This window comes from Mustela erminea, chromosome 9 (genome assembly GCF_009829155.1).
Source record: "Mustela erminea isolate mMusErm1 chromosome 9, mMusErm1.Pri, whole genome shotgun sequence".
NCBI lineage: Eukaryota > Metazoa > Chordata > Mammalia > Carnivora > Mustelidae > Mustela > Mustela erminea.
In genome coordinates, this window is record NC_045622.1 from 17,147,349 (window position 1) to 17,170,108 (window position 22,760).

The 22,760-nt window shown below is 50.2% G+C and overlaps 1 protein-coding gene across 2 annotated transcripts in view; it reads left to right on the forward strand.

Annotated features, from left to right (window-relative positions):
• SORL1 (sortilin related receptor 1) overlaps positions 1-22,760 on the forward strand; it is a 147,599-nt gene that overhangs the window by 84,365 nt on the left and 40,474 nt on the right. For both annotated transcript variants that reach the window (XM_032359124.1, XM_032359125.1), the window contains exons 18-25: positions 1,094-1,225; positions 3,289-3,380; positions 4,876-5,122; positions 5,788-5,926; positions 10,916-11,089; positions 12,612-12,725; positions 16,340-16,462; positions 18,677-18,796. In XM_032359124.1, coding sequence (XP_032215015.1) covers positions 1,094-1,225; positions 3,289-3,380; positions 4,876-5,122; positions 5,788-5,926; positions 10,916-11,089; positions 12,612-12,725; positions 16,340-16,462; positions 18,677-18,796 — 1,141 coding nt within the window. The remainder of the gene's footprint in view (positions 1-1,093; positions 1,226-3,288; positions 3,381-4,875; positions 5,123-5,787; positions 5,927-10,915; positions 11,090-12,611; positions 12,726-16,339; positions 16,463-18,676; positions 18,797-22,760) is intronic.

Genomic DNA, 22,760 nt, shown 5'->3' on the forward strand with positions numbered 1-22,760 from the left:
GATTTCATTTATTTATTTGACAGCAAGAGATGGGAACACAAGCAGGGGGAGTGGGAGAGGGAGAAGCTGGCTTCCTGCTGGGCAGGGAGCCAGATGCGAGGCTCGATTCCAGGACTCTGGGATCATGCCCTGAGCCGAAGGCAGATGCTTAATGACTGAGCCACCCAGGCGCCTCTTGTGTCTCTGTATTTTCTTGGCCTGTCTATCTCTGTCGTTGTAGGAAGAACTGAGGGACCCCCAGCTCTGTCCTCTTGCTTGTAAGCAAGGCCTCCCTTTTTCTTGCTGGGGAAATTTGAGGACTAGCAGTACAGGATAACTTGTCACTATCCCACCAGCTGCCTCTGAGGCGTCCTCCTTCCTGAGCCATGACACAGGCACCCTTGACTATTGGTGATTCCCGTTAGGACCCACTTCAGCTGTTCTAAACACAGCCAAGAACCAGGAAGTAAGCTATAACGATCCCTACACAGTCCAGGTAGATAGCCATAGACTCAAGCCCATGCATTTTAAAGGGGAGCTGTTTGATCTGTATTCATTGCCTATTTAATCCTCTTTAGAGAGGCAATTTCAACAGGTTTTATCTGGAGTTCCAACCCAGCAGACATTTCACAGTGCCTGGGTTTTCAGGGGCTGGGCCTGGGGGTACGCAGGCGACTGTAGAGCATAGCTTGTCCTGGCGACAGCACCTGATGGCCAGGAGCCCCCCAGGGAGGACAGTCTAGAGGAGCCGATGCAAGAACTTAAAAATAACAGGAGCCTGGTTTCCTTTATTTCAAAAGCAGACAGACTCAGGCTTCTCAGTAATCTGCAACCTCGTTATTGGGATACAGCGTCGTTCAGTAACCAGCGTTCATAACAGTAACGCAGAGTAATGCCAATGATTAAGTTCTGTGTAGCTCTTCTACTTAAAACAGGAAGCCATGATATATCTTGGAAAAGCTTTTGTTAAAAACCAGCTTTGCTCGTGTGGAAAGTTGACCGACAGAAGGCATCTCATGCCTTGCCAGTCACAGTGGAGTAGCGGGTTGCCATCCACGGGACTGAGCTGGCACGAGGTCATTTGAGCACTCACTTTCTTTTCTCCCCCCTTTAGCGCCTCTGTTTGAACGGGAGCACAGGGCAAGAGGTGATCATCAATTCTGGCCTGGAAACCGTAGAAGCCTTGGCTTTTGAACCCCTCAGCCAGTTACTTTATTGGGTGGACTCTGGCTTTAAAAAGATCGAGGTAGGTATATCCCATGCTGTCCTTAATGAAGCGAGCGGAGGTTCAGGGGGTACCTGGGCTTCGAGCCAGGTTAGGCACAGGGGGCGGAGCCAGTGTGTCCGACTTCTCTGGAAGTCCTTGGAGAATTCCAGAGGCTGGACCAGCAGAGCCTCCAGCAAGGGAAGAAAAGGGGGATAGTTTCAGAGTTCTTGCTCGTTGGCCTGAGGGTCCCACATGAGAACAGGATGCCTGAACCCATCAAGCAGAGATTTCATTAAGATGCCCCGAACGGTTCTGTTTTGGCTAGCCGCGACGGGTGGTGGTAACAATGACGGTAATTACATAACACCATAGCAGGAGTGTAGTGCTGTATTATCAGTGCTCTAGTATTATTGGAGTTGATTAGAGTAATTAAGACGATATCATGATCATGATTATGATTATTGATGACAACGAGCACTTACTTTGTGCCAAGCCCGGTGGGAAGCCCTTGGCTTGAATTATTGGATTCAGTTCTCACGACGGCCCTGCTAACAGTGCTCTGATTCTCTCACTTGACGTATCTGCCCCTTAGCGACCCAACGCAGCGTGAGAGGAAGACAGGGCCTCTCCAACACCAAAGTCATGGTGTCATAGGCACACTTGCCTCTCGGAAGGCACTGCTGAGCCCCTGGGACATTGTGTCCGTCCCTCTTTGTACTGACTAGGGGGAGGCATGGTGTGCGGGTTACACATGGGAAGCTCAGTAGAGGCAGGGAGGCACCGTTGGGAGAAGTCGCAAAGACAAACCCCAAAGTTGGGAACCAGACCTGGGTTCAGTGTTCATTCCGGTAGCTTAATTAAGTGTCTTGGCCAAGTTTCTTATCCCCTGAAGCTTCAGTTCTGTGTCTGTGAGGTGTAAGTTCATTGATCCACACCGTGGTTGGACGGGGGCTCTTTCTCGCATGGTGCCTGCCAGGTGTGGTTCGAGGCTGTGAGGATACAGACGTAGGTGAGACACTCAAGTTCCCGTTCTGAGAGAGAGAGATGATAGTAGAGGAGGCAAACCGAGGAAGACCTACGTCCGTCGGGTGTGTCAGCGATGAGTCCTAGAGAGACTCTCCAACGGGCAGTGTGACCGTGTGACTGTGGAGGGGGGCAGCGTTGGGTGGGAGGGCCTTCGGGATTGTGCCCTCCGAGCCGAGGACAGTCTGTGTCCCCCTCACACTGCGGTTGAGGAAAGCGAGTGAAAGACCCCCCGGTGCCTGACACGTACCGAGTGCAGCGCTGGTGGTCTTATTCTCGTTTCCTTCCTTCCTTCCTTTACCCGTGTGTGGTCAGCACTTGGCCAGGTGCTGGAGGGTTGCCGGAGAGCGTGCGTGTGCACACGCTCACAGCATACGACACAGCTACCGTTTGTGGGAAATGGTAAGACGAGTCACCGGCAGGAACTGTAGATGCTCGTTGAGGAAGACTCGTCAGAAGAGTTAGCTGAGGAGCCGGGCCTGGAGGAGAGAGGTTCGGAAAGAGAGATGCGATTTGATTACAGAGCAAAGGACAGGCCCGGGAGTGGGTATGGCACGAGCAGAGGGACGAGGAGAGGTATGTCAGGCTTAGAGGGCCATGAGAAGTCCAGCCTCCCCAGAGTTGTAGGGGCTGAAGTGGATGAGACCAAGCATGGAGGAGAGAGACTTAGAAGTCCATGGAGATTCTTAATTGGAAGGCTGGGACGTTGAGTGTTTGTTTTGTGGACAGCGTGGAGCCCTTGGTGGCTTTGGAGCATGGAGCAACATAGGTGGGTTCAGTCAGGAGTACGTACTGAGTACTTTGTGCAGACCTGTCCTCGTGCCCCCAGAGCCGGGGCACGGGCAGCAGCACTGCAGTCGGACCATGTAAGAATTGTCACCTGGGCCCGAGGAGGGAACGGCTCATTCTGACCGGAAGTCAGGGCAGGCTTCCCAGGTGAGCCTGCTGGGGAATCTGGCAGCCGGAGAGGCGCATGTCCGGAGGTGGCAGCCCAGCAGGAAACTGCGAGGTGGGCTTTCAAGGAGCTCAGATCCATCCTGGCCTCCCCTCCGGCCCCTCCCCCCTCCTTTTTCTGTCAGGTAGCCAATCCAGACGGTGACTTCCGGCTCACGATCGTCAATGCCTCCGTGCTCGACCGGCCCAGGGCTCTTGTCCTCCTGCCCCAAGACGGGTGAGTGTGGCCCCAGAGGACATCAGCATGTGGCCAATGTCGCAATGGACGGATGCTCATGGGAAGGCAGACTGTCGGACACAGGCTTGTTCTCTGATGATGGCGGTTGAAATAGTCTGGTGACTTTGAGTCTTGAAACTAGAGCTCAGTCACGTTGTCGGTTAACTCCATTCCCTTTTTGGTAGCAAGCCTCAGAGTCTCCACATCCACACGTCTCACGTCTGGGGGGTGTTTCTCCTACGAAAGGTGTTACTGAAAGTCTCTCCACAGATGTAGCGTAGTCGGGCCTGGTTGGATAGTGTGAGGATTTTTTATCTCGAGTTTGGCGCATGATGCAAACATATGATTCCTTCTGTCTCCTCCCTGCCTGCACCCCCCACCCCCTGCCCACCCCAGCTTGGGTGGGTTTTCTTACTAGCGATTTATATGCACCTGGGAAATGCAAAGGTGCTCTTTATTAATTTCTTAACCGAAGGAAACATAGCTGAAAGGAAATTCTGAGTTAGGCTTTCTATTCTTCTAGTATTTATGATAGAGAATTAGATCTTTTTAAAATTTTTTAAATTTATTTTTTATTTTTTTAATAAGATTATTTATTTATTTATTTGACAGACAGAGATCACAAGCAGGCAGAGAGAGAGGAGGAAGCAGGCTTCCCGCCGAGCAGAGAACCTGATTCGGGGCTCAATCCCAGGACCCTGAGATCATGATCTGAGGCGAAGGCAGAGGCTTTAACCCACTGAGCCACCCCTAGATCTTTTTTTAAAGAGAAAAAATATATATGTGCTTCATTAAAAATTACAAGAGAACAGAAGTTTATGAAAGGAAAAACATTTTTTCCCTTCTTTTTCACTCTTAATCCTTCTCCCTCACACTTCCTGGGGTAATCTTGGTTAGTAATTTCTTGTGTATCATTCAGAATTCTTTTTTACCCACGTGCAAGCACATAGCCTTAATACACAGGAGCACACACATATACACACACACACACTCAGGCATCAAATAGAAATGTGGATAAGGACTGTTCTGCTTGTTTTCAAAACATTTAACGTGGGTTGAAGATGACCTTTTTGTGTGAGCAAACCTGGAAACATGGAGATTTTCAGGCTCTTTTGTATGTACCTTGTATGTACCATCGTGTTTCATTTTCTCTGGAGATTAACATGTTGACATGTATACACATATATCCCCCTTAAAGTGTGTGTGTTTTTAAAGACACATAACACCAGTGTCATTTTTTTGCTGGTGTGAACAGTGCTTCGATGAATGTCATGGTACGCTGTCTTGACATAACCTGATTACATCTGTGGATGAATTCCAGCAGAGGAATTTCTGGATCTAGAAATTTGGTGGTGTTAAGTATTAGAATTACCGCTTACAATAATCATACTGCTGACCTAACTGGCTATACGGTTCTAGAGGCTTCTTACCTCCTGGGGTAGCATTTGACTCCCTAGGTCGAATGAAATGTGCGTTCTTCTCCCGTTTTGACCAGGGTGATGTTCTGGACCGACTGGGGAGACCTGAAGCCGGGAATTTATCGGAGCAACATGGACGGCTCGTCTGTCCATCGTCTCGTGTCAGAGGATGTGAAGTGGCCCAATGGCATCTCTGTGGATGACCAGTGGGTCTACTGGACAGACGCCTACCTGGACTGCATCGAGCGGATCACTTTTGACGGCCAGCAGCGCTCCATCATCCTGGACAACCTCCCGCACCCCTACGCCATTGCCGTCTTTAAGGTGGGGCCTCCTTTGCTCCCAGCTCCGGGCAGTCTGGTAGAGCGGGGGAAGAGCTGCCCGTGGGTTTTTGCAGAGCTGCTTGTCTGACTGACTTCTAGAAAATCAGCTCCCTTCTGCCTTTGAGGCTGTTGCCTTTAGCTCATCTGGATGGATGTCAGACAGAGTTGGCAGGCATCGGGCGACTCACTGTTCCCGGTTCAGAAGGTTAAAAGTTGAGATTGTTTCATAGAAAAATCCCCATTTGCCCCGAGTGCTGGCAGTTTGGGCTCAGTGGCCGTATCTCTTGCTCAGCTGGTGTCCTGATGGGCTCCGATGGGCTCCGTCCCACTCGTGTACCCTGCCACTGCTGCTTTGACTCTAGAGAACAGAACGGTTGGTTTTTCCTGCCACTGGGAAGCAGATTTCAAACTGAATGGTTGGGCTGTGGTCAAGCTCTATGCCGCTTAGATAGTTTCTGTCAGGCCGTCCGGGCCGTTCCTTCATCATGGCTCTTGGGTGAGGTCTGGAACAATCCACCGTCTTGCATTTCGGTGGAAATCTCGGTCGGGCTGATCACTCACCACTGCATGTTAGGTGTCCTCTGTAGGGGGGAGCCCTTGTTCGTCCTGAGGGCCCAGGATCAGAGACCCAGGAGCTGGACTGATGAGCAAGGGTTTTCTTTCTAGAACGAGATCTACTGGGATGACTGGTCGCAGCTCAGCATCTTCCGAGCTTCCAAATACAGCGGCTCCCAGATGGCGGTTCTCGCGAGTCAGCTCACGGGGCTGATGGACATGAAGATTTTCTACAAGGGCAAGACCACTGGTAAGGCCACATTGCCAGCGCCATCTCCTTCGCGTGCTGGTCTCTGGGAAGGGGCTGGGTGTGGGCAATCTCCGCTCAGGCGGGAGCTGGCAGCCTGCGTCTTTCTTGTCACGACAACATGCCCATTATTTAATTTCTGCCTAATGACATCTTAATTTCTTTTCTAATGGTACACAAACAGCTGGAAGACAGCATGTTTTCGCCTGCCTAGAGTGTGATCCTTGGTGGGTAATTACACCCTCCTCCTGCCTTTGGCCCCTGACTGATTGGTGGCGTAGCTTCTGCAGCTGGAGAGGCCCAGCGTGCGCTCACTCCCCATTTGGCAACCGCACAGGGAGCCGTGCTGTGCTGAGTCTGACGCCAGTTGCTGCCTCCCGACGGGAGTCCCGTCATGTCCTCTGCTTGCCCCGATGACCTGTTGCTCACTGAGCACCCACCTCCCTTCTAATGCGAGGTGTCGTCATAGGACGCATGGATGCACCTGTCCCTGCCTGAAACTCTCTTAAACCACACAAAGGAGATGGGTCTCCCCCCCGTCCCCCATCAACAGTTTGGCCACTGTCTAGCACTGAGTAGGGCTCAGCAATTGTTGAAAGAGGTCATGAAAAGGGACCGGTTGCCAGCGGGTGCAGACAGGAGCTATCTTAAAGCTTGCTGGGTGAGGCTTCAAGAGCTTCTCCAAGCCTTGTGACCTGCTCGCTGGTCCTGGAGACCAAGACTGTGCCACAGAAAGCCTCCTGCGTCACTTCCTGCCCTCTCCCTCCGTGTGCTGCCTGCACCATTGGCTCTATAAGACAGAGAGCAGGATGGTCTGGGAAGAGTAGTCCCTTTAAGAGGCACCCTGTTTATCGCAGTGGGATTAAATAGCATCCTGGGGTTGGCTGATTCACCTTTACTGACTGACCAGCTGCTGGGTTTCCTGTTTGGCACTAGAATGTTGATGTTGTTTTATGGGATTTGGCCAGCGCTCTGCTAGGAGAAGATTGACAAAGGGAGAGAATAGGGTTGCAGATAGCATTGTTATTTTGGGGGGACCAGTGAAGATAGCATTAAGAACACCCTTGTGAAATGGTGAAGAATGTTCGAAATGTAAGTCTGCCTTAGTGTTCTGTCTTTGCACCGGACCTGTGGTGTGGGCGGGGCTGGTGTCACCATCCATGGTTCACAGATCAGGGAGCGGCATCTCAGAGGCCAACAAGCTTTCTCAGAGGTCCCTCACTAGTTCAGGAGCAGGGCCTTTGTTCCAGTTCTGCCACTAAACCGAGGAGTCACAATTCTTCTCGGAGGAGGTGCCTGTTTGTTGTTGTTGTTGTTGTTTTAATTTTTAATTTTTTTAAAAAGATTTATTTATTTCACAGAGAGGGACACAGCGAGAGAGGGAACACAAGCAGGGGGAGTGGGAGAGGGAGAAGCAGGCTTCCCTCCGAGCAGAGAGCCCGATGCGGGCTCAATCCCAGGACCCTGGGATCATGACCTGAGCGAAAGGCAGATTGCTTAATGACTGAGCTGCACAGGTGCCCCTATATTATTTGTGTTGTCTGCTCAACACATACAAGACTGCCCATTAATCACATGTATGATAATAATATACATGACAACCTATGCTTATTAAGGGATCACTGTGTCGTAGCCCCACACCGATGCAGTTTGTGGGCTCAAATAACCTCCATTCATCTTCCCAAAATCCACGTGTACTGAAAACAGTTCCATCTTTTTAGGTGAAGACGTGAAAGTCAGGTTCACGTTTCTACATCACACGTTTAGTAAGTGGTAAGAATTTGAACCATGGCCTAATGGACTTCTGAGCTGGACTTCGAGAAAACCGTTGGGCTCTGCTCCCTTTGTCATCCATTGGGGGAGCAGCCGTGCCCTGGCACAGGACAGCGATGCAGAAGTACTGGATTCTGATGGATTCTTGTTTGTGATAGAAATTTTGTTCACTTGGAACATTTGTCCATTGGGTTACTTGTTTGTAAACAGATTCCTCTTTTAATCTTTATGTCTGCCGGATTTTTATGCAGGGTCCCTGGGATCTGTTCTTTGTAAAGAGTGCTTTTTCTTTAAAGAGCTTCCTTCGCAAGGCTGTCGATATATCCAGGGGGTGTTGCAGTGAATGAAAATATTTTGGAGCTCTGGGAGTTGTCCTTCAGACTCTGCAGTAAGCCGTGGCTTTTAAATACCTACAGTGAGGGCAAATTCTCATGGATTTGAGCTGATAATTCTCAAGCGTAGAGATAGTTAAGCAAGGTAGCACCATTTCTGGCTTCTTAATGGGTTCTGGAGGAATCTTCCAAAAGGAAATCTGAGTGTGTTCTGAATCTGCCCCATGAAGACTTCGTGCGGCCGTTTGATCTTCAAAGGAGAAGTCTTTGGAGGTGATGACTATCACTTGTCCACTCTTCACATCTGCCCGCCTTGCCCACACGGGACTGGAGCGTCCTGTATGTAGAGTGTGTGGCTGTGTTCTGGTGGAATTCTGCTGATCGCTCCTTCCATGCTCGCCCAGGTTTTCTGTGGCTTTGTAGCACCCCATCAGCGCCTGCCCTGCCTACCTCCTGGGGTCCATGACTCGGTCTGCTCGGTCTGGGGTGTGCCCCTGGTGACAGCCTCTCAGACTGTATAACACCTCTGTCCAGACCAGACTCCTGAAATGCCGCAGCCCGTTTGGGGTTCCGTGCTTGTAGCTTTTGCTTCTTTGGGTGGGAGCATTTCACATGCTCCCCGTGTGACAATGTTAGTCTTGCTATTTTGCAGACCTAGCCCCATGTGAAATTGTCATCCTGTCCCCGAGTATTTTTCAGATACTCTGTTATTGTTCGGTTTCTTGGAACATTAAATGATACGTAGTCCTTTGAATACAGAGAACACGTTCCCAATCCTTTCGGAATTGTTTTCCATTAGGGGCAGCTCTGTGTTCCCCCCATAGCCTAGGGCATGTGTCTTCTGAGAAAGGAACAGCCTCTGCCCATGGACCAGATCAGGGTGAATTGATTCTTGGCATTTCTGCTCTCAATAGGCTATTCTGCTATGGTAACTCTACCTTTAGAGTGGGCTGAATTATTTGTAGAAACTTATGAATGTTGCCTCATACGGATTCTCGTCTGTGGGTGTGTGTACTTCATGTCTTTGGGAATTCTTCGTACTCTCTGGTCTTTAGCATTGAAACAACAAGACTGTTGCTGCATCACTGCCATTTTTATTTTTATTTTCTATAAGATTTTATTTATTTTAAAGAGAGAGAGTGTGTGTGAGAGTGCACATGCATGAGCTGGACAGGGGCAGAGGGAGAGAGAAAGAATCCCCAGCAGACTCTGTGCTGAGCCTGGAGCCTGACACGGGGCTTGATCTCACCACCCTGAGGTCATGACCTGGGCCCCAATCAAGAGTCAGATGCTTAACCCACCGAGTCACTCAGGTGCCCCTGCAATTTTTAGTTTATGTGTATGCCAGTTAAACTCTGATGAAGTGCCAGCCCATCCAGAACTACTGTGGGTATCGTCACCCATATCAGTACTGATTGTCATTCATGGACCCTGTTTTCCAACCTGCATTTCGTTGTAAGTATGACACAGCTAAAATCTTGGCCGGTTGGAAGCAGGTGGCTTGGATGTGACTTGGGGGGGACAGCAGGGGAGTTTCTCTGTCCATGAGATGGCAAAACATTATCAGTCGAGTTTTAGCAAAGTATTTATGTTTATTTTCCCCAATTTTGATGCCGAATCGTCACAGCCAAAAGAACAAGCATACGTTTCGTGGTTGATGTGGCGTTTACGGTGCTCAGTAGTCCTATCGTGTGTCCAGCTGTGACAAAACGGTTTATGCATTCCATCCCCTCCTTCGAGAAAGGTGTGGGGGTAGGAAGAGACCTTTTTCATCACTGTTCATCCACAAAAGTTCTCTCTCCAGACTATAGTGAAGGATTTTATGGACTTGTATCTGGCCCTTTCTTTGGAAAGCAGAACCAGAGACAAGATTAGAAATAGGGACAGGTCTGCATGTACTAGCCTCGTGTGGGTTTATTGTGTGGCTCATAGTGTGAAGGCTGATGAGGGCCCCATGGCTGGGCCTTCGTTCAGCTCGGTGGCTGCGCTCGGGCACTGAGGAAGCGAGAGGCAGAGACCCAGATGTTTGTCCGGGGCCCCGTCATGACTCAGGTGGATGGCTCCAAATTAAGGGCTGTGGGGTCTTAGGAGAAGAACCCCACTCATGCTAACTCAAGTCAAATGGGCTAATGAAAACATTAAGGGAGATTGTAAGGAACTCAGAGATGGAAAACAGAGGTGAGCCTGATGGGGCCTGGTGCTGGGAATGGCCAAGCTGCCCTTTCTCTCTCTCTTTCCCTCTCCCCTGGGGGCCCCGGTGTTACCCTTTTCCTCACCTCCAGAAGTCTACTGTGTTCTCTTGATTCCCTCTCTCTCTCTCTCTCTTTTTTTTTTTCCCCCCAAGATTTTATTTATTTATTTGACAGAGAGAGATCACAAGAGGCAGGCGGAGAGAGAGAGGGGAAGCTGACTCCCTGCTGAGCAGAGAGCCCGATGTGGGGCTCGATCCCAGGACCCTGAGATCATGACATGAGCTGAAGGCAGAGGCTTAACCCACTGAGCCACCAATGCGGCCTCGACTCCCTCTCTTGAGTCTGTTTCTGCACATCTGTGCCCTGTATCCCCTTTGACACCTGCACTCTGGGACCAGCTCCCAGCTCCAGCTCCTCAGTGACTCTGTGGTTCCTCGCTAGCCCCGTTCCGAATTCCCAGGACGCATGGCTGATGCCTGGCCTGGTTCCAGGGCAGCCTGTTGGGCCGGAGACCCTGCGTAGCCTCTATCTGGGCTCTGAGTAGAGATGGCCACCACATCCCTTTTGTCTTTCCAAGCTTTGTTCACGCTGTCCAGTCTGTAAAAGGAGGGGGTGGTCTTAGATTTCAGTCCCTTGTCCGGGGTCTCCCTGGTCCCGATTAACCTGGATGCGGCCGCTGTTTGTCTTCTCCCCAGGAAGCAATGCTTGCGTGTCCAGGCCGTGCAGCCTGCTGTGCCTGCCCAAGGCCAACAATAGTAAAAGCTGCCGGTGTCCGGAGGGCGTGGCCAGCAGCGTCCTCCCATCCGGGGACCTGATGTGTGAGTGCCCTCAAGGCTACCAGCGGGAGAACGACACCTGCCTCAAGGAAGGTGGGTCCCAGTCATCTTTTCTGCCGGCTGGCCTCCCCCACTTCTTCCCTCCCCTCTCCCAGCGCTCTCTGTTCCCCTCTCTGTTCCCCGTGGGTTTGGGTGATTGAAATGCCCTCGGTAAAAATCAAATCCGCTAGATACTTAAAGAGACATCCTGGTCCAGGTTCTGAGGCCTGTGCGCCTCAGTCCTCATCGGGAACAGCCCTGCGTGGTTTGTATAAACACGATAACTGTGCTTTAGGTTTTCCTGTCAGATGACACAGGCCTTCCTCGATGTCCCCTTTTTGTCTCCTCACCCATGCCTTGTCCTTGCTTCCTGTCAGCTGGGACCAAGCCCGACTTGGAGAAAGGACTGGTGGGACTCTACAAGCTCACCGAGGCTCACGTCGCAGTTCTCCCCCGCCCCCCACCCCCACCAGCCCGGAAACGTCTAGAACATTGGGAACGATGTTACAGACTCTGAGGCTTCACCTCACGCTGTGACCAAGTGGCCGTAGCAGCCTCATCCACTCTTCCTTTGAATTTAAATACATGGATTCTAAAATTTTCCCTCAGAATCTGTCTTGATCTTTCTTTCCTGTCTGATTTATGTTCCCAGCCTGGCGTTACTGTGAGTGAGGTGAACCTCTGGAAGAGGGGCCCTGCCAGGAAGCACCCACATCCCTGCTTTTTTTTTTTTTTAATTCTCACAGTTATATTGGCTTTGGAATCACAACCTCCCTTCTCACAGAAGCCTCTTAGACCTGGGGGTGGGCACACAAAGGAGCCCTGTGGTCCCTTTTCCTATAAGAAATACACATGGAGAAAGGCTCACCCTTCCTTTCGTAGACACAGGAGAGTCTCTTTCAGGCTCCAGACATCATCTTAAAGCTATTCACAAAGAAAAAGTATTAACAATTAAATTAGAGAACAGCTTTTTAATATTTTCTTTTAGAATGCTTTTGGTGACCCAAACAAGAGGCCAACCTTCATGTGTTCTTGTCTTGGCTTACTAAACGGTGCATTTTTTTTTCCCCTGTGTGTCATGAGTGGAATGAGGTCTCAGAGAATCATGTATCCTTTGTCATCTACTTGGCTGAACAATGGAATATATATGGATATAATGGTTGTATATACAAAAGTACGTATAGGTACAGATCTGTGGAACATGTATGTTTTCATACTGTGTAGATAGAGCCCTTTAAGCAGTTCCTTGTATAATTAGTGTTTTATGACGGCTATGTTTGGTCCAGTCGACCCATTGGATCCAACTGGCACCATTGCCGTTATCACCATTATAAACACCCCCAACACCGATCCAGCTGGCCTCTTGTCCTTTAATTGTAATTAAGAGAAGACGGGAGGAGGTCTCCGTCGTATGCTCCCGTGTGCAGGTGTGCTTGGCACCATTTTCCTCTTTACCATGTAAGGCATGGTATTTGAGGAAGAGAAATGGAAACTCAGTGAAAAGTGAACGTCTCACAGTCTGGCCGTAAGAATAATACGGGTCTCGTTTCCACCCCCACCTACCCCCACTGTCCAGAGAACACCTGTCTCCGGAACCAGTATCGCTGCAGCAACGGGAACTGTATCAACAGCATTTGGTGGTGTGACTTTGACAATGACTGCGGGGACATGAGCGATGAGAGAAACTGCCGTGAGTCTTCCTGGCTCAGCCGGGCTTTCGAGACGGGGCGCACGGACTGTCCTCGGAAGGCTGGCCAGCCGGCTCCGCCTAGGTCGGGGGGCCGGCAGCCTGGGGTGCCCACCAGTGACCAGTGATGCCCTTGCCAGCTGATGGGGCTCAGAGACCAGAGAAGACACATAGATAATAGGTGGTTATTGAAAACCCAGCCCCACCAGTAAGGGAACTGCTCGTTCCAGAGGGTTGACTGGTCAGCATCTCCCAGCTGGAACTGAGCTGACTGCGGAGTTGGGTAGTCTGTGCTCTCGTTGTGGCTTTACCACCGTGGCAAAGGTGGTGACCAGGTGACATCCCTTGGTCTGTAAATTCAGCCTTTCCAGAGATGGGAAGCAGATTTCATTCCTGTATGCCATCCAGTCAGCAGCTCTTGGCTGCCTGCCAGTCTCCAGAGAGATGGTTCTCCCTGACTGAGGATGCCTCGTCAGGCCTGAAGTGTGGGGACGTTGATCTGTGCACATGGAAACATCATCTCGGGCTGTGTGCTTTCTGAGGGGCGTTACCGAGGCACGGGTTTAAAGACAAATAACTGCTTATAATGATTAGATTTATTTACTGCAAGGTTTTAATTTTTGATAGCTTTGACATTATCTTCCAAGGAGGCGCTTGGCCCTCGGACCGTAAGTAGTACGTTCCTACATTCACTCAGCAAGTAGTTGTTGAGGACTCCTTTGGGCTAGGCTCTGTGTGCGGCCTGGGGTACTGGGTGATCAGTCGAACACGGAGTTGACTCCGTAGGGGAGTTGGGAGAGTGGAGACGTGGTTACGGCAGAGCTGCGCCCTGTGCATCTGGGAAGAGCACACAACTCAGACTCGGGTTGGTATTTATGGGGAGCTCTGAAAGGTGGGCAGGGCTGAACCAAGCAGAGGCGGAGGGAGCATGGCGGTTGGCAGGAGAACAGCAGCTCTGAAAGCCCAGAGGTCAGAGCGTGTGCGGCGTGGTTAGGAAGCTGGTGTGGCTTATTGTTGACGTGACTATGGAAGCTGTGGGGCAGGGGGCAGACGGGCTAGTGACGGGACCCAGGGCAGCAAGTGCCTGTGGGCTTTCTTCAGAAGAGCCGTTGGGAACAGCTGAAATAGCATGATAAGATTTTTGTCTTTGGAAAGATAAGCTGTGGGCAGAAGGCACTGGATGGGAGGAAGACCAGAAGCAGGGAAGCCAGAAACCACTGTGAAGGCTTCTCTTGCAAATATTTTCCCATTGGAAAGCCAGAAGCTCATTTACCCTTTTGGGCTTTGAGAAGAGTGGGTGATGCCTGGCTCCGGGGTGGACATACGTCAGTAGCCGTCTGTGGGGTCTGTGCCTGGTTCCCACGCCCTACCTCCACCACCGCCCCCGACCCCACCCAGCCAGAAAGCAAGCTTAGCAGTTGACACCCTAAACTCGCCTGGTCCCAGCAAACCTCTGTGCTGGCCTTGCTGGTGCTTGGGACGTTATTTAACTAACAACTTTCTTAATCATTTCTCCTTGGTTTCAGTGGAGCAGGGAGATGAGCTCACCACTGAAGGGCAGATCTAGAGAAGCGTTAGACGGTCTCTGTGTTTTCTTCTCTGCCAAAAGGACACTGATACAACCTTCTCGACCTACTAGAGTCTCAGGAGAGGGCGGTATTTGTGGGGGAAGAGCCAAAGCTCCTTAAAAACAATAAATATCAACAACGCTGGACCCAAGCCTGGAAAGGACTTTCTTACATAATGGGGTGGGAGAGGAGATGCTTCTTAGAATTAACACCTCGCTGTGACAATTGTCCAGACGTGATTAGCCTTAGTGGAAGCAGACAGATTTAAACTAGATGACCTTGTGTCCGATTGATGGGGATTCCATGCAGGGGCTTTGGGTTCCACTAGGTGACAAGCTGGGATCTTGTACCAGTTCAGTGTTCTGAGAAAGGGAGCTCCCTCCATCTTCAGGAGGGATGCCCTCTCCCTGCATCCCCTAGCCCTGGAGCTCAGTGCCGGCCTCACAGGCTTCCGCCCACCGTTCACACTCCTCCTCTGAGCCAAGTGTGCAGCTGGCACTGACCTCCTTGTGGTCTGGTGTCAGCGTCCGCTAGGGTCGACCTTCCCCAGGACCATGGACCGTGGAACTTGCTTGCTGCTCTGCTCTCTCTCTGTTCATTCACTTGGCAGGGGGGAGGTGGTGAGGTGGGGTGCAGGGGTCACAACGTGGAGCCTGGGAACCGGAGAGTGGTGCCTGACTGTGCTTGCCTGAGTGGCTCCCTTATGGAGGAGGATGAGAGCTGTGGTTATCCTGACGGTGGAGGTGCCCCGTCCGTGGGCAGGGCTGCAGGGAAGGGCCCGGCTGCTGCAGGGCGCCACTGCTGTCTGGGCAGCTAATCGCAGCATCCCCATCAGCCGCAGGGGAGGAGAAAGGGAGTAGCGACTGGGGAGCCAGGGAGGGCTGTTGTCAGCTCATCTCCCTCCCCCGCGCACAGACTCCTGCGCTGGGAACTTGTCAGGCGCTCTGGGTTTTGACGTGAAGCCCCTGCAGCCTTGTCATTTTTGTATTCATCCTCTGCCTCCCACCATGAGCTCAATTACAGAGAAGAAATGGAGCCTCAAATAAGAGCCGCTGGGATGTCTAACTGTATAGCGTTGCCCCTGGCTTTTTATTTCCTGGCACACCACTGCTCCCCCACCCCTGGATCGTGTTCTGTCATGTTGTACCTCATGTGTCAGCCGTTCCTGAGCACAGCCTTCCTCCCCAAAGCCTCGCCTCGAGGGTCTTTTGCTGGGTTCTAGGGGTTGGGCTCCCCCCAACCCCAGATGATTTCCGTTTAGAAGAAGGAGAAGGATCTACGTCTCTACCCATTCTGGTGCAGGAAGGCAGAGGAAGGACAAGGAAGAGACATGACACTGGTTTGGAGCTATTCCGTTTTACAGTCCATGTCATGGCTCTGGTCCCAAACCGATTTGCTTATTTACGTTCATAATACTGCCTCGGCGTAGGTGTTCTGTTATCTCTATTTTACAGTAGAGAAAACAGAGGCACACATCGGTTAGGTTACATAAGTTACAGAATTGAGATCCGTATCTAGTCTTTCTGTCATCACAGCACTTGGCCACCTGACCTTCACCTCCTCCTGCTGTGCAGGAAGCAGGCCCAAGGGGGTTCAAGTTAATTGCTTGAGGCAGAGGCAGAGCCAGGATCTGACACATCCGGTCCTGCCCGACGACAGGGCCCAGGTGGCCTGCAGAATTCTTGCCCGACACTTCCTGTGTCATCAGTATGAGGGGCATATGGAACTGGGCTTCTCTGTGGTCGTTGTCTAGACGAAGGTATCTTTGCTGCTGACTTAGAGGCCGTACGAGGTGATCCGGCCCATCAGTCTCTCTCCCAGCCGAGGGCAGTTTCTCACCCTCCCAGCCCGCTGCCCATCTGGAGGCTGTCCTGCCCTTCTCTCCCTTGCTTGTAAATGTCAGGTTCTCACGGGACTGATTTTTTTTTTGTCTGTTGCTGCAATTCAGATCTGCTTCCTTCTCTGTTTCAGTTCTTTTTCCACGGTGGGGGTATGTGTTGGCCAGGGAATAAATTGTCCCTCACGAGTATGTCGTCTCTTCCCTTGTAGCGACGACCGTCTGTGATCTGGACACCCAGTTCCGCTGCCAGGAGTCTGGGACCTGCATCCCACTCTCCTACAAATGTGACCTTGAGGACGACTGTGGCGACAACAGTGATGAAAGTCACTGTGGTAAGGGGACATGATGTCTAGGAACCCCACTCCTGAGTGGGGCAGCACCCTTGCTCATGGGGCTTTTGTGGGCTGCAGATGGAGGATTTCTGGAAGTGTCTTGGTTTTTCTTTCTTTCTTTCTTTCTTTGAGAGAGAGAATGCACTTGTGTGTGCAGGTAGTGGAGAGAGGGGAGACAGAGGAGTGGGGAGAGGCAGAGGGGGAGAAAGAACACACAAGAATCCTAAGGAGGTTCCTTGCTGAGCACAGAGCCCAAAGCAGGGCTCCATCCCAGGACCCCGATATCATGACCTGAACCGAAACCAATAGTTGGACATTTAACCGACAGCAACCCAGTTGCCCCCATCGGGGTTTCTGATACCCAGCTGTGTGACCACCTCTGTCCCCTTGGTAGGACCAATTCATTCAGAAGATAATGGCCCCTACTTTATGGTGCAGAGATGCTGTAAGCACGAATGAGATAGGGAGATTTCTGACTAAATACAGGCAGTTATTAACAGCTCTGTGCGGCACAGACTTGGCCCACATGTCTGGGTGGCTATGAGATTAGCCTCCTGAAGACACGGATCTATACCTTTGTGAACGTTGTGTTTTTTGTTTTTTAAACCAGTCTAATTCAGTAAACTGTTGGAAGCCAGCAGATGGTACAAATGTTGTTTGAACATCTGTTTTCTGAATGGAAATTTTTATGTTTAGAAAAATAGTGTGTTGGAATTGCCAGGAGTGATTGGGGTTCTCTAGCTCAGCCCTCTTGATTTCCAATTAAGTGACTGAGGGGACTTACTCAAGGTGACACTCTTAGTTTGTGTCAGGATATCGACCCGGAGCCTGTGGTTCCCCCCACCCCCTCGCTGCCACACCTGGCCCTGCCCGGTGCGGAAGGCCTGTTGTCAGGAGTGGCTCCGGTACCACACTCAGTGTTGCTGGCCGTCCAAGGAGGAAACATCCTGCGGTGCTCATAGCACACCAGACCGAAGGAGTCCTGACTGAGAAGGGGAAGTGAGAACAGGGCCAGACGCCGACCCAGACAGCGTGATGAGTTCGTGGCTCTCCCTGCCCACCCACGGGTCAAGTTGTGCACCTTCCGCACATGTTTACAGATGGGACCTGCCTTTTCACCAGCAGGTCGTTTGACCCCAGGGACTGAAATGAGGGGGGCAAGGGAAATGCCCTTTGGCTGGCTCTTCGAGGAATTTTGTGCGTATGGGGGTCCCCTCATTTTCCCTCATCTTTGTAAAGATAGAAAGTTCTGGAAGGGAGTCTTTGGGATTCAGTGCTGTTTCCTCTGCATTCCTCCCATTCCTTCCTTAGCGCCTGCACGGGATTGAAGGGCACAGCTTCATAGGAAGGAGAGTCCAGCATCAGATTCCCTGTTCACAGCCTGTTTGTGCTAATATCTCCCGAATCCACCCCAGGGTCTCAGTCCCGGATATCCTCAGAGCCAGGTCCTCATAAATCTCCAGACTGTTTCCCCACCAATATCTGAATTTCCAACTTCACCATCAACCCGAACGACTCAACTTGGGGAGCCACCCTGGGCTCCAGGCTTGGCTACCCCTTTTACAATTCCATTTGACTGAGATTCCCAGGGTCTAAGAAAGATGTTGCCGGTGTAGCCTGCTTGCAGGTCTCGGACAGGCTGCATGGGTTCATTTGCCTCAAGACCCCACCTTTCTAGAGATAGCCAGCCAGCCAGCGTCCCTGGAGCTCTGCCCACAGAAGGACCCCGGTTTCCTCTTTCCTCGTGGCCCGGAGGCAGCCAGTGGCAAGGACGTGAGGGTGTCCGGAGCACCTGGGTGGCTCAGTCGCTTCAGCGTCTGACACTCTTGATTTCAGTTCAAGCTGTGATCTTGGGGTCCTGGGATCAAGGCCTGCGTCGAGCTTCACGTTCAGCCTGGAGTCTACTTGAGATTTTCCCCCTCTCCCTCTTCCTTCACCCCCTCCCTCTGCTTACACTCTCTGGCTCTCACGTAAATAAATAAATAAACTTTAAAAAACGCGAGGGTGTCGGTGTCTCAGCCCACCTGGAGTCTGTCCTCAAGGGGCTGGCGCCCCCGGTTACGACCCATGCTATCTCTGGATAATCAGTGATGGTAGCGCGGATAATGCGTGCATCTCCGGCCCCTAGGGACGCCGACGCCAGAGCTCGGTTTGAGATGGGTTTCTGAGTAAGCGTTGGTTCTCCCAGCTCTGTGTGTGTGCTCCCTCCCGCAGAAATGCACCAGTGCCGGAGCGACGAGTACAGCTGCAGCTCTGGGATGTGCATCCGCTCGTCCTGGGTGTGCGATGGGGACAACGACTGCAGGGACTGGTCCGACGAAGCCAACTGTACCGGTCAGTATTTTTCTGCTCTCCCTTCATAGCACCTGTGTGTGTGTGTGTGTGTGTGTGTGTGTGTACGCGCACTGCTTAGCCCGGCAGCCCGACGCGATCGTAGACCCGAGGGTCTAAGAGATAGACCCCTTTAGCCATTTCTTAGCTAGCCATTTCAGCTAGCCATCAGCCAGCTGCATGCTTTGCAAACAGCTAGACTGATGAGCTTGTGCTAAAAGGAAAACCAGGGCACCTGGGTGGCTCAGTGGGTTAAAGCCTCTGCCTTTGGCTCAGGTCATGATCCCAGGGTCCTGGGATCGAGCCCTGCATCGGGCTCTCTGCTCTACAGAGAGCTTCCACCTCTCTCTTTCTCTGCCCGCCTCTCTGCCTACTTATGATCTCTGTTTGTCAAATAAATAAATAAAATCTTTAAAAAAATAAATAAATAAAAGAAAAACCGACATCCTGCTTCTTCACTGAGAAGGTCTTGCTGTGAAAAAAGCATTCATTGAACTAAACAAGTGTCCTGAGTGGTATAGTCGCTTCCCATTCTGGCTCAAGCTTATTGCTTCAGGATCAATGATACACGGTTTATAGACTGGCGCCTCGCCTGGGGACCACATGTTGATCAGGGGGAACCAGGCCCCCCACGGGACAAAGAGTCTGAGGCGGGATTCGATCCCAGGACCCCGAGATCATGACCTGAGCCGAAGGCAGAGGCTTAACCCACTGAGCCACCCAGGTGCCCCTCGATTGGGCGGTTTACACAACGATTTCTCTGAGTTCATTTTCGTTTTGAGGTGACCTTCTATGACCTTCAGGAGTAAATGGATCTCAAATGCCATATCATCCCACAGGATGATTTGTGATGTTACCGAATTCTATCCCCTTATGAACTTAACCTAAACTTGCCCCCCTTGTCCTTTCTGGGGCAGTCTCAGTGTCTGCACCTCCACCTCTCGAAGGACTGCGGGAAAAGGCTTCTCTCTGAATGGCCTGCAGGAGGAGGAAAAGCCAGGGTCCAGAAAGGAACTGCTGTCAGCCCAGGAACGAGAGAGTGCTGTTTGGAAGTGTTGGGCCTGGGTGGATAATTGGTTAATAAATTAGAGGGGTGCACTTGGGCATTTCAGTTTAGTAAATTGCAAAATGATTGAACACCTTGTTAGCATAACCACATTAGTCAGTTTTGTGTGTTTCAGCAGCATGTGCTGCTCCTCCGGGATGAATTATCAACTCCTGTCTGTGGGAGGGTTTGTCCGAGATTCCTGATTTTCTCTCCGATTTTTATCTTATTTATTTATTTTTTTGACAGGGCTATCTGGGGAAAATGTAGCATGCTTGCGCCTCCCCTGTTCCCTTTTTCCAGTGACCGTTCTTCCAGATCTATTAAAGACGATTTTCCTTCCCCATCATCTCAAAATAATTGGCGGTCAGCTGTGAGCTTCTTAGGATATGTGGCGTGTCCCCTCGTTTCCTGGTCTGATCGCCTAAGTCACCTGCAAAGCCAGAGAAGATCAGTCCAGGTCGGCAGACTTCCTGTTGGCCTCCGCTCGCGTGCGTGGTCTTTGTTCTTCTCTGTCCTGCTTTTGGTTTTCCGGGGACTGAGTTTTCTTCATTCCCTTCTCCCCGCCTCCCTGCATGGATTTTGAGCTTAAACATTTGATTTCTGTTCTTTCAGCGGTTACGCTCAAGACACCCTGTGTGTCTTTGTGTGGTAACGTTGCCCTCCCCTAGACCTGCCGGGACTTGAGAACAGACTCCAAAAATACTTGGTATTTTAGCTGTATATTTTAAGAACACTAACATCCATCACTGTTACTCTATCTCATTAACCATTTACCTTTACTTCTTGTACCTGACCTCTCCCTCCCGGGTACATCTTTCTCTGTTTCTTGCAACAGGAGTCCACGAATAGTAAGCTCTTTCAAGATTTTGTTTCCATAAACGTGTCTTTATTTCACTCTCAATCCTGAATTCAGATGGATCTGGGTTTCTCGGTTTGTAGTAATTTTCCTTTAAATGTTTTTTTTTTTTTTTTTAAAGATTTTATTTATTGGACAGACAGGGATCACAAGTAGGCAGAGAAGCAGGCAGAGAGAGAGAGGGGGGCGGGGGAGGAAGCAGGCTCCCTGCTGAGCAGAGAGTCCGATGCAGGACTCCATCCCAGGACCCTGAGATCATGACCTGAGCCGAAGGCAGAGGCTTTAACCCACTGAGCCACCCAGGCGCCCTTCCTTTAAATGTTTTGATGGGATTATTCTATTTCCTTCCGGCCTCTTCTGTGTTGATTTGATTTCTCCCAGCAGGTGATCTTGTTCAATCAGACGTTTTCTCCCCAGGTATCTGTTTGTTTGTTCTTGTTAGGCGTTTTGACTTCCTTAAGCAAAATGATCTTTATTCAGCCTGCTCTTGAGTCTTGTTTTCTTTCTAGAGGCTGAGGATTTGTTTTTCACCAGTTCTGGGGAATCACAGGTGGGATCTTTTCAACTCTATTTGCTATTTTCTCTGGTCTCGTCTTCAGTGCTTACTCTCCGGTCTGTCGGGCTGTGTCCTTCTGCCATTCATGCTTCCTGGTTTAGAATTTGCCGCCTTTTCATGACTCTGTGCTACCATCTGAGTTACTTCCTCAGTCTTCTCTTCCAGTTCAACAATTCTCTTTCTAGCTGAATCTAATGGGCTGTTCCACACATCCCCTGAGCTATGCTTATTTCCACAACTATATTTTTTGTATCTAGAATTTCCATCTGGTTCTTTTTCATAGTCTGCCTTTTATTTTTCAAGGCCCCTTCTTTATGCTTTATGTTATTCTTTCTGTGTCACTCATCCTTCAGGTTGAATTGATAGTTGCATTTTCTCTCCCCCCGTTCGTTTCTTCCTGGTCCAGCCCTTGGAAATCAATGTGGTAGCGCTTTCGTACCATGTGAATTCATTCATCTCTTCTGCCCCACTTATATTTGGTCAATGCTTCTGATCAAGTTTTCCAGAGGGTCTTGTTGAGTCAACGAAGATCTGTCCAAGTCAGAGAGTTAGGTGTAGGATAATGGCCTCTATTAGAAATCCGACCCTCTGATTTTATGGTAATTTACCCCACTAGCCCATCCAGTTACAATGATTCCTGCCACATGGAGGATTCTTCTTTTTCTCCCCCCATTCTTTAGTCTGTATTAAAGTTAGTCTCTTCCCAACTTGTAATTAAAAAAAAAAAGGTGGTAATTGAACATGTATTATGGTAATTAAGACACTCCATGTCAGAGAGCTAGTAAGTTACTCAGAAGATGGGGAAAATTCAGAAAAAGAGACTGTGTTAAGAATCCCATCCATAACAGGCCACTTACATGAAATTTTACCAAACTGATTAGTCTTTCAGAACTCAGCTTCAGTGATAGATTTTTGGAGATCTCAGACGTGCCTCCCAGAAGGGTCATTTGGAAACTCCATCAACACTCCGAAATTGTTTTCAATTAAAAAGGAAAGGCATAAGCTGAATAATAACAAGTAGCTCACCAGGGCAGTGAGTTTAGGCGACAGTATATTTTATGAACATGAGCAAGGCTTTGCTGAGGAGTTTTTCAAGGGCTGTCAGACTTGTAAAACCAACAGGTCAGAAGTTTCCCAGGCAGTGGCTGTTACTGGTACAAAAACTCACATACTGTGCAACATACCCATACTCCTCTTATCAGAGATAGAAGTATATTTTAAAAAGATGTTTAGTGGATTCCAAGTGTCAAAGTTTGTAAAATATCGAAACTTCCTCTAGACCTGTTTGCATACTACACCTATAGCCTTGATCTTCAGAGAGATGAGAAGACAGCAGGTAATGGACCACCACTTGTTTTAAAGTGGTTTGAAAAATCACTTTCTTTGCATTTCAGACTGCTGCACAAAATAGCCTCAAATTGTAGAAATTCTAGAGGGCATTTTTGCCCTCTAGAATTTTGCCAATCCTTGAGTAACAATTGCCAACCATCTTGATCAAATTAAATAA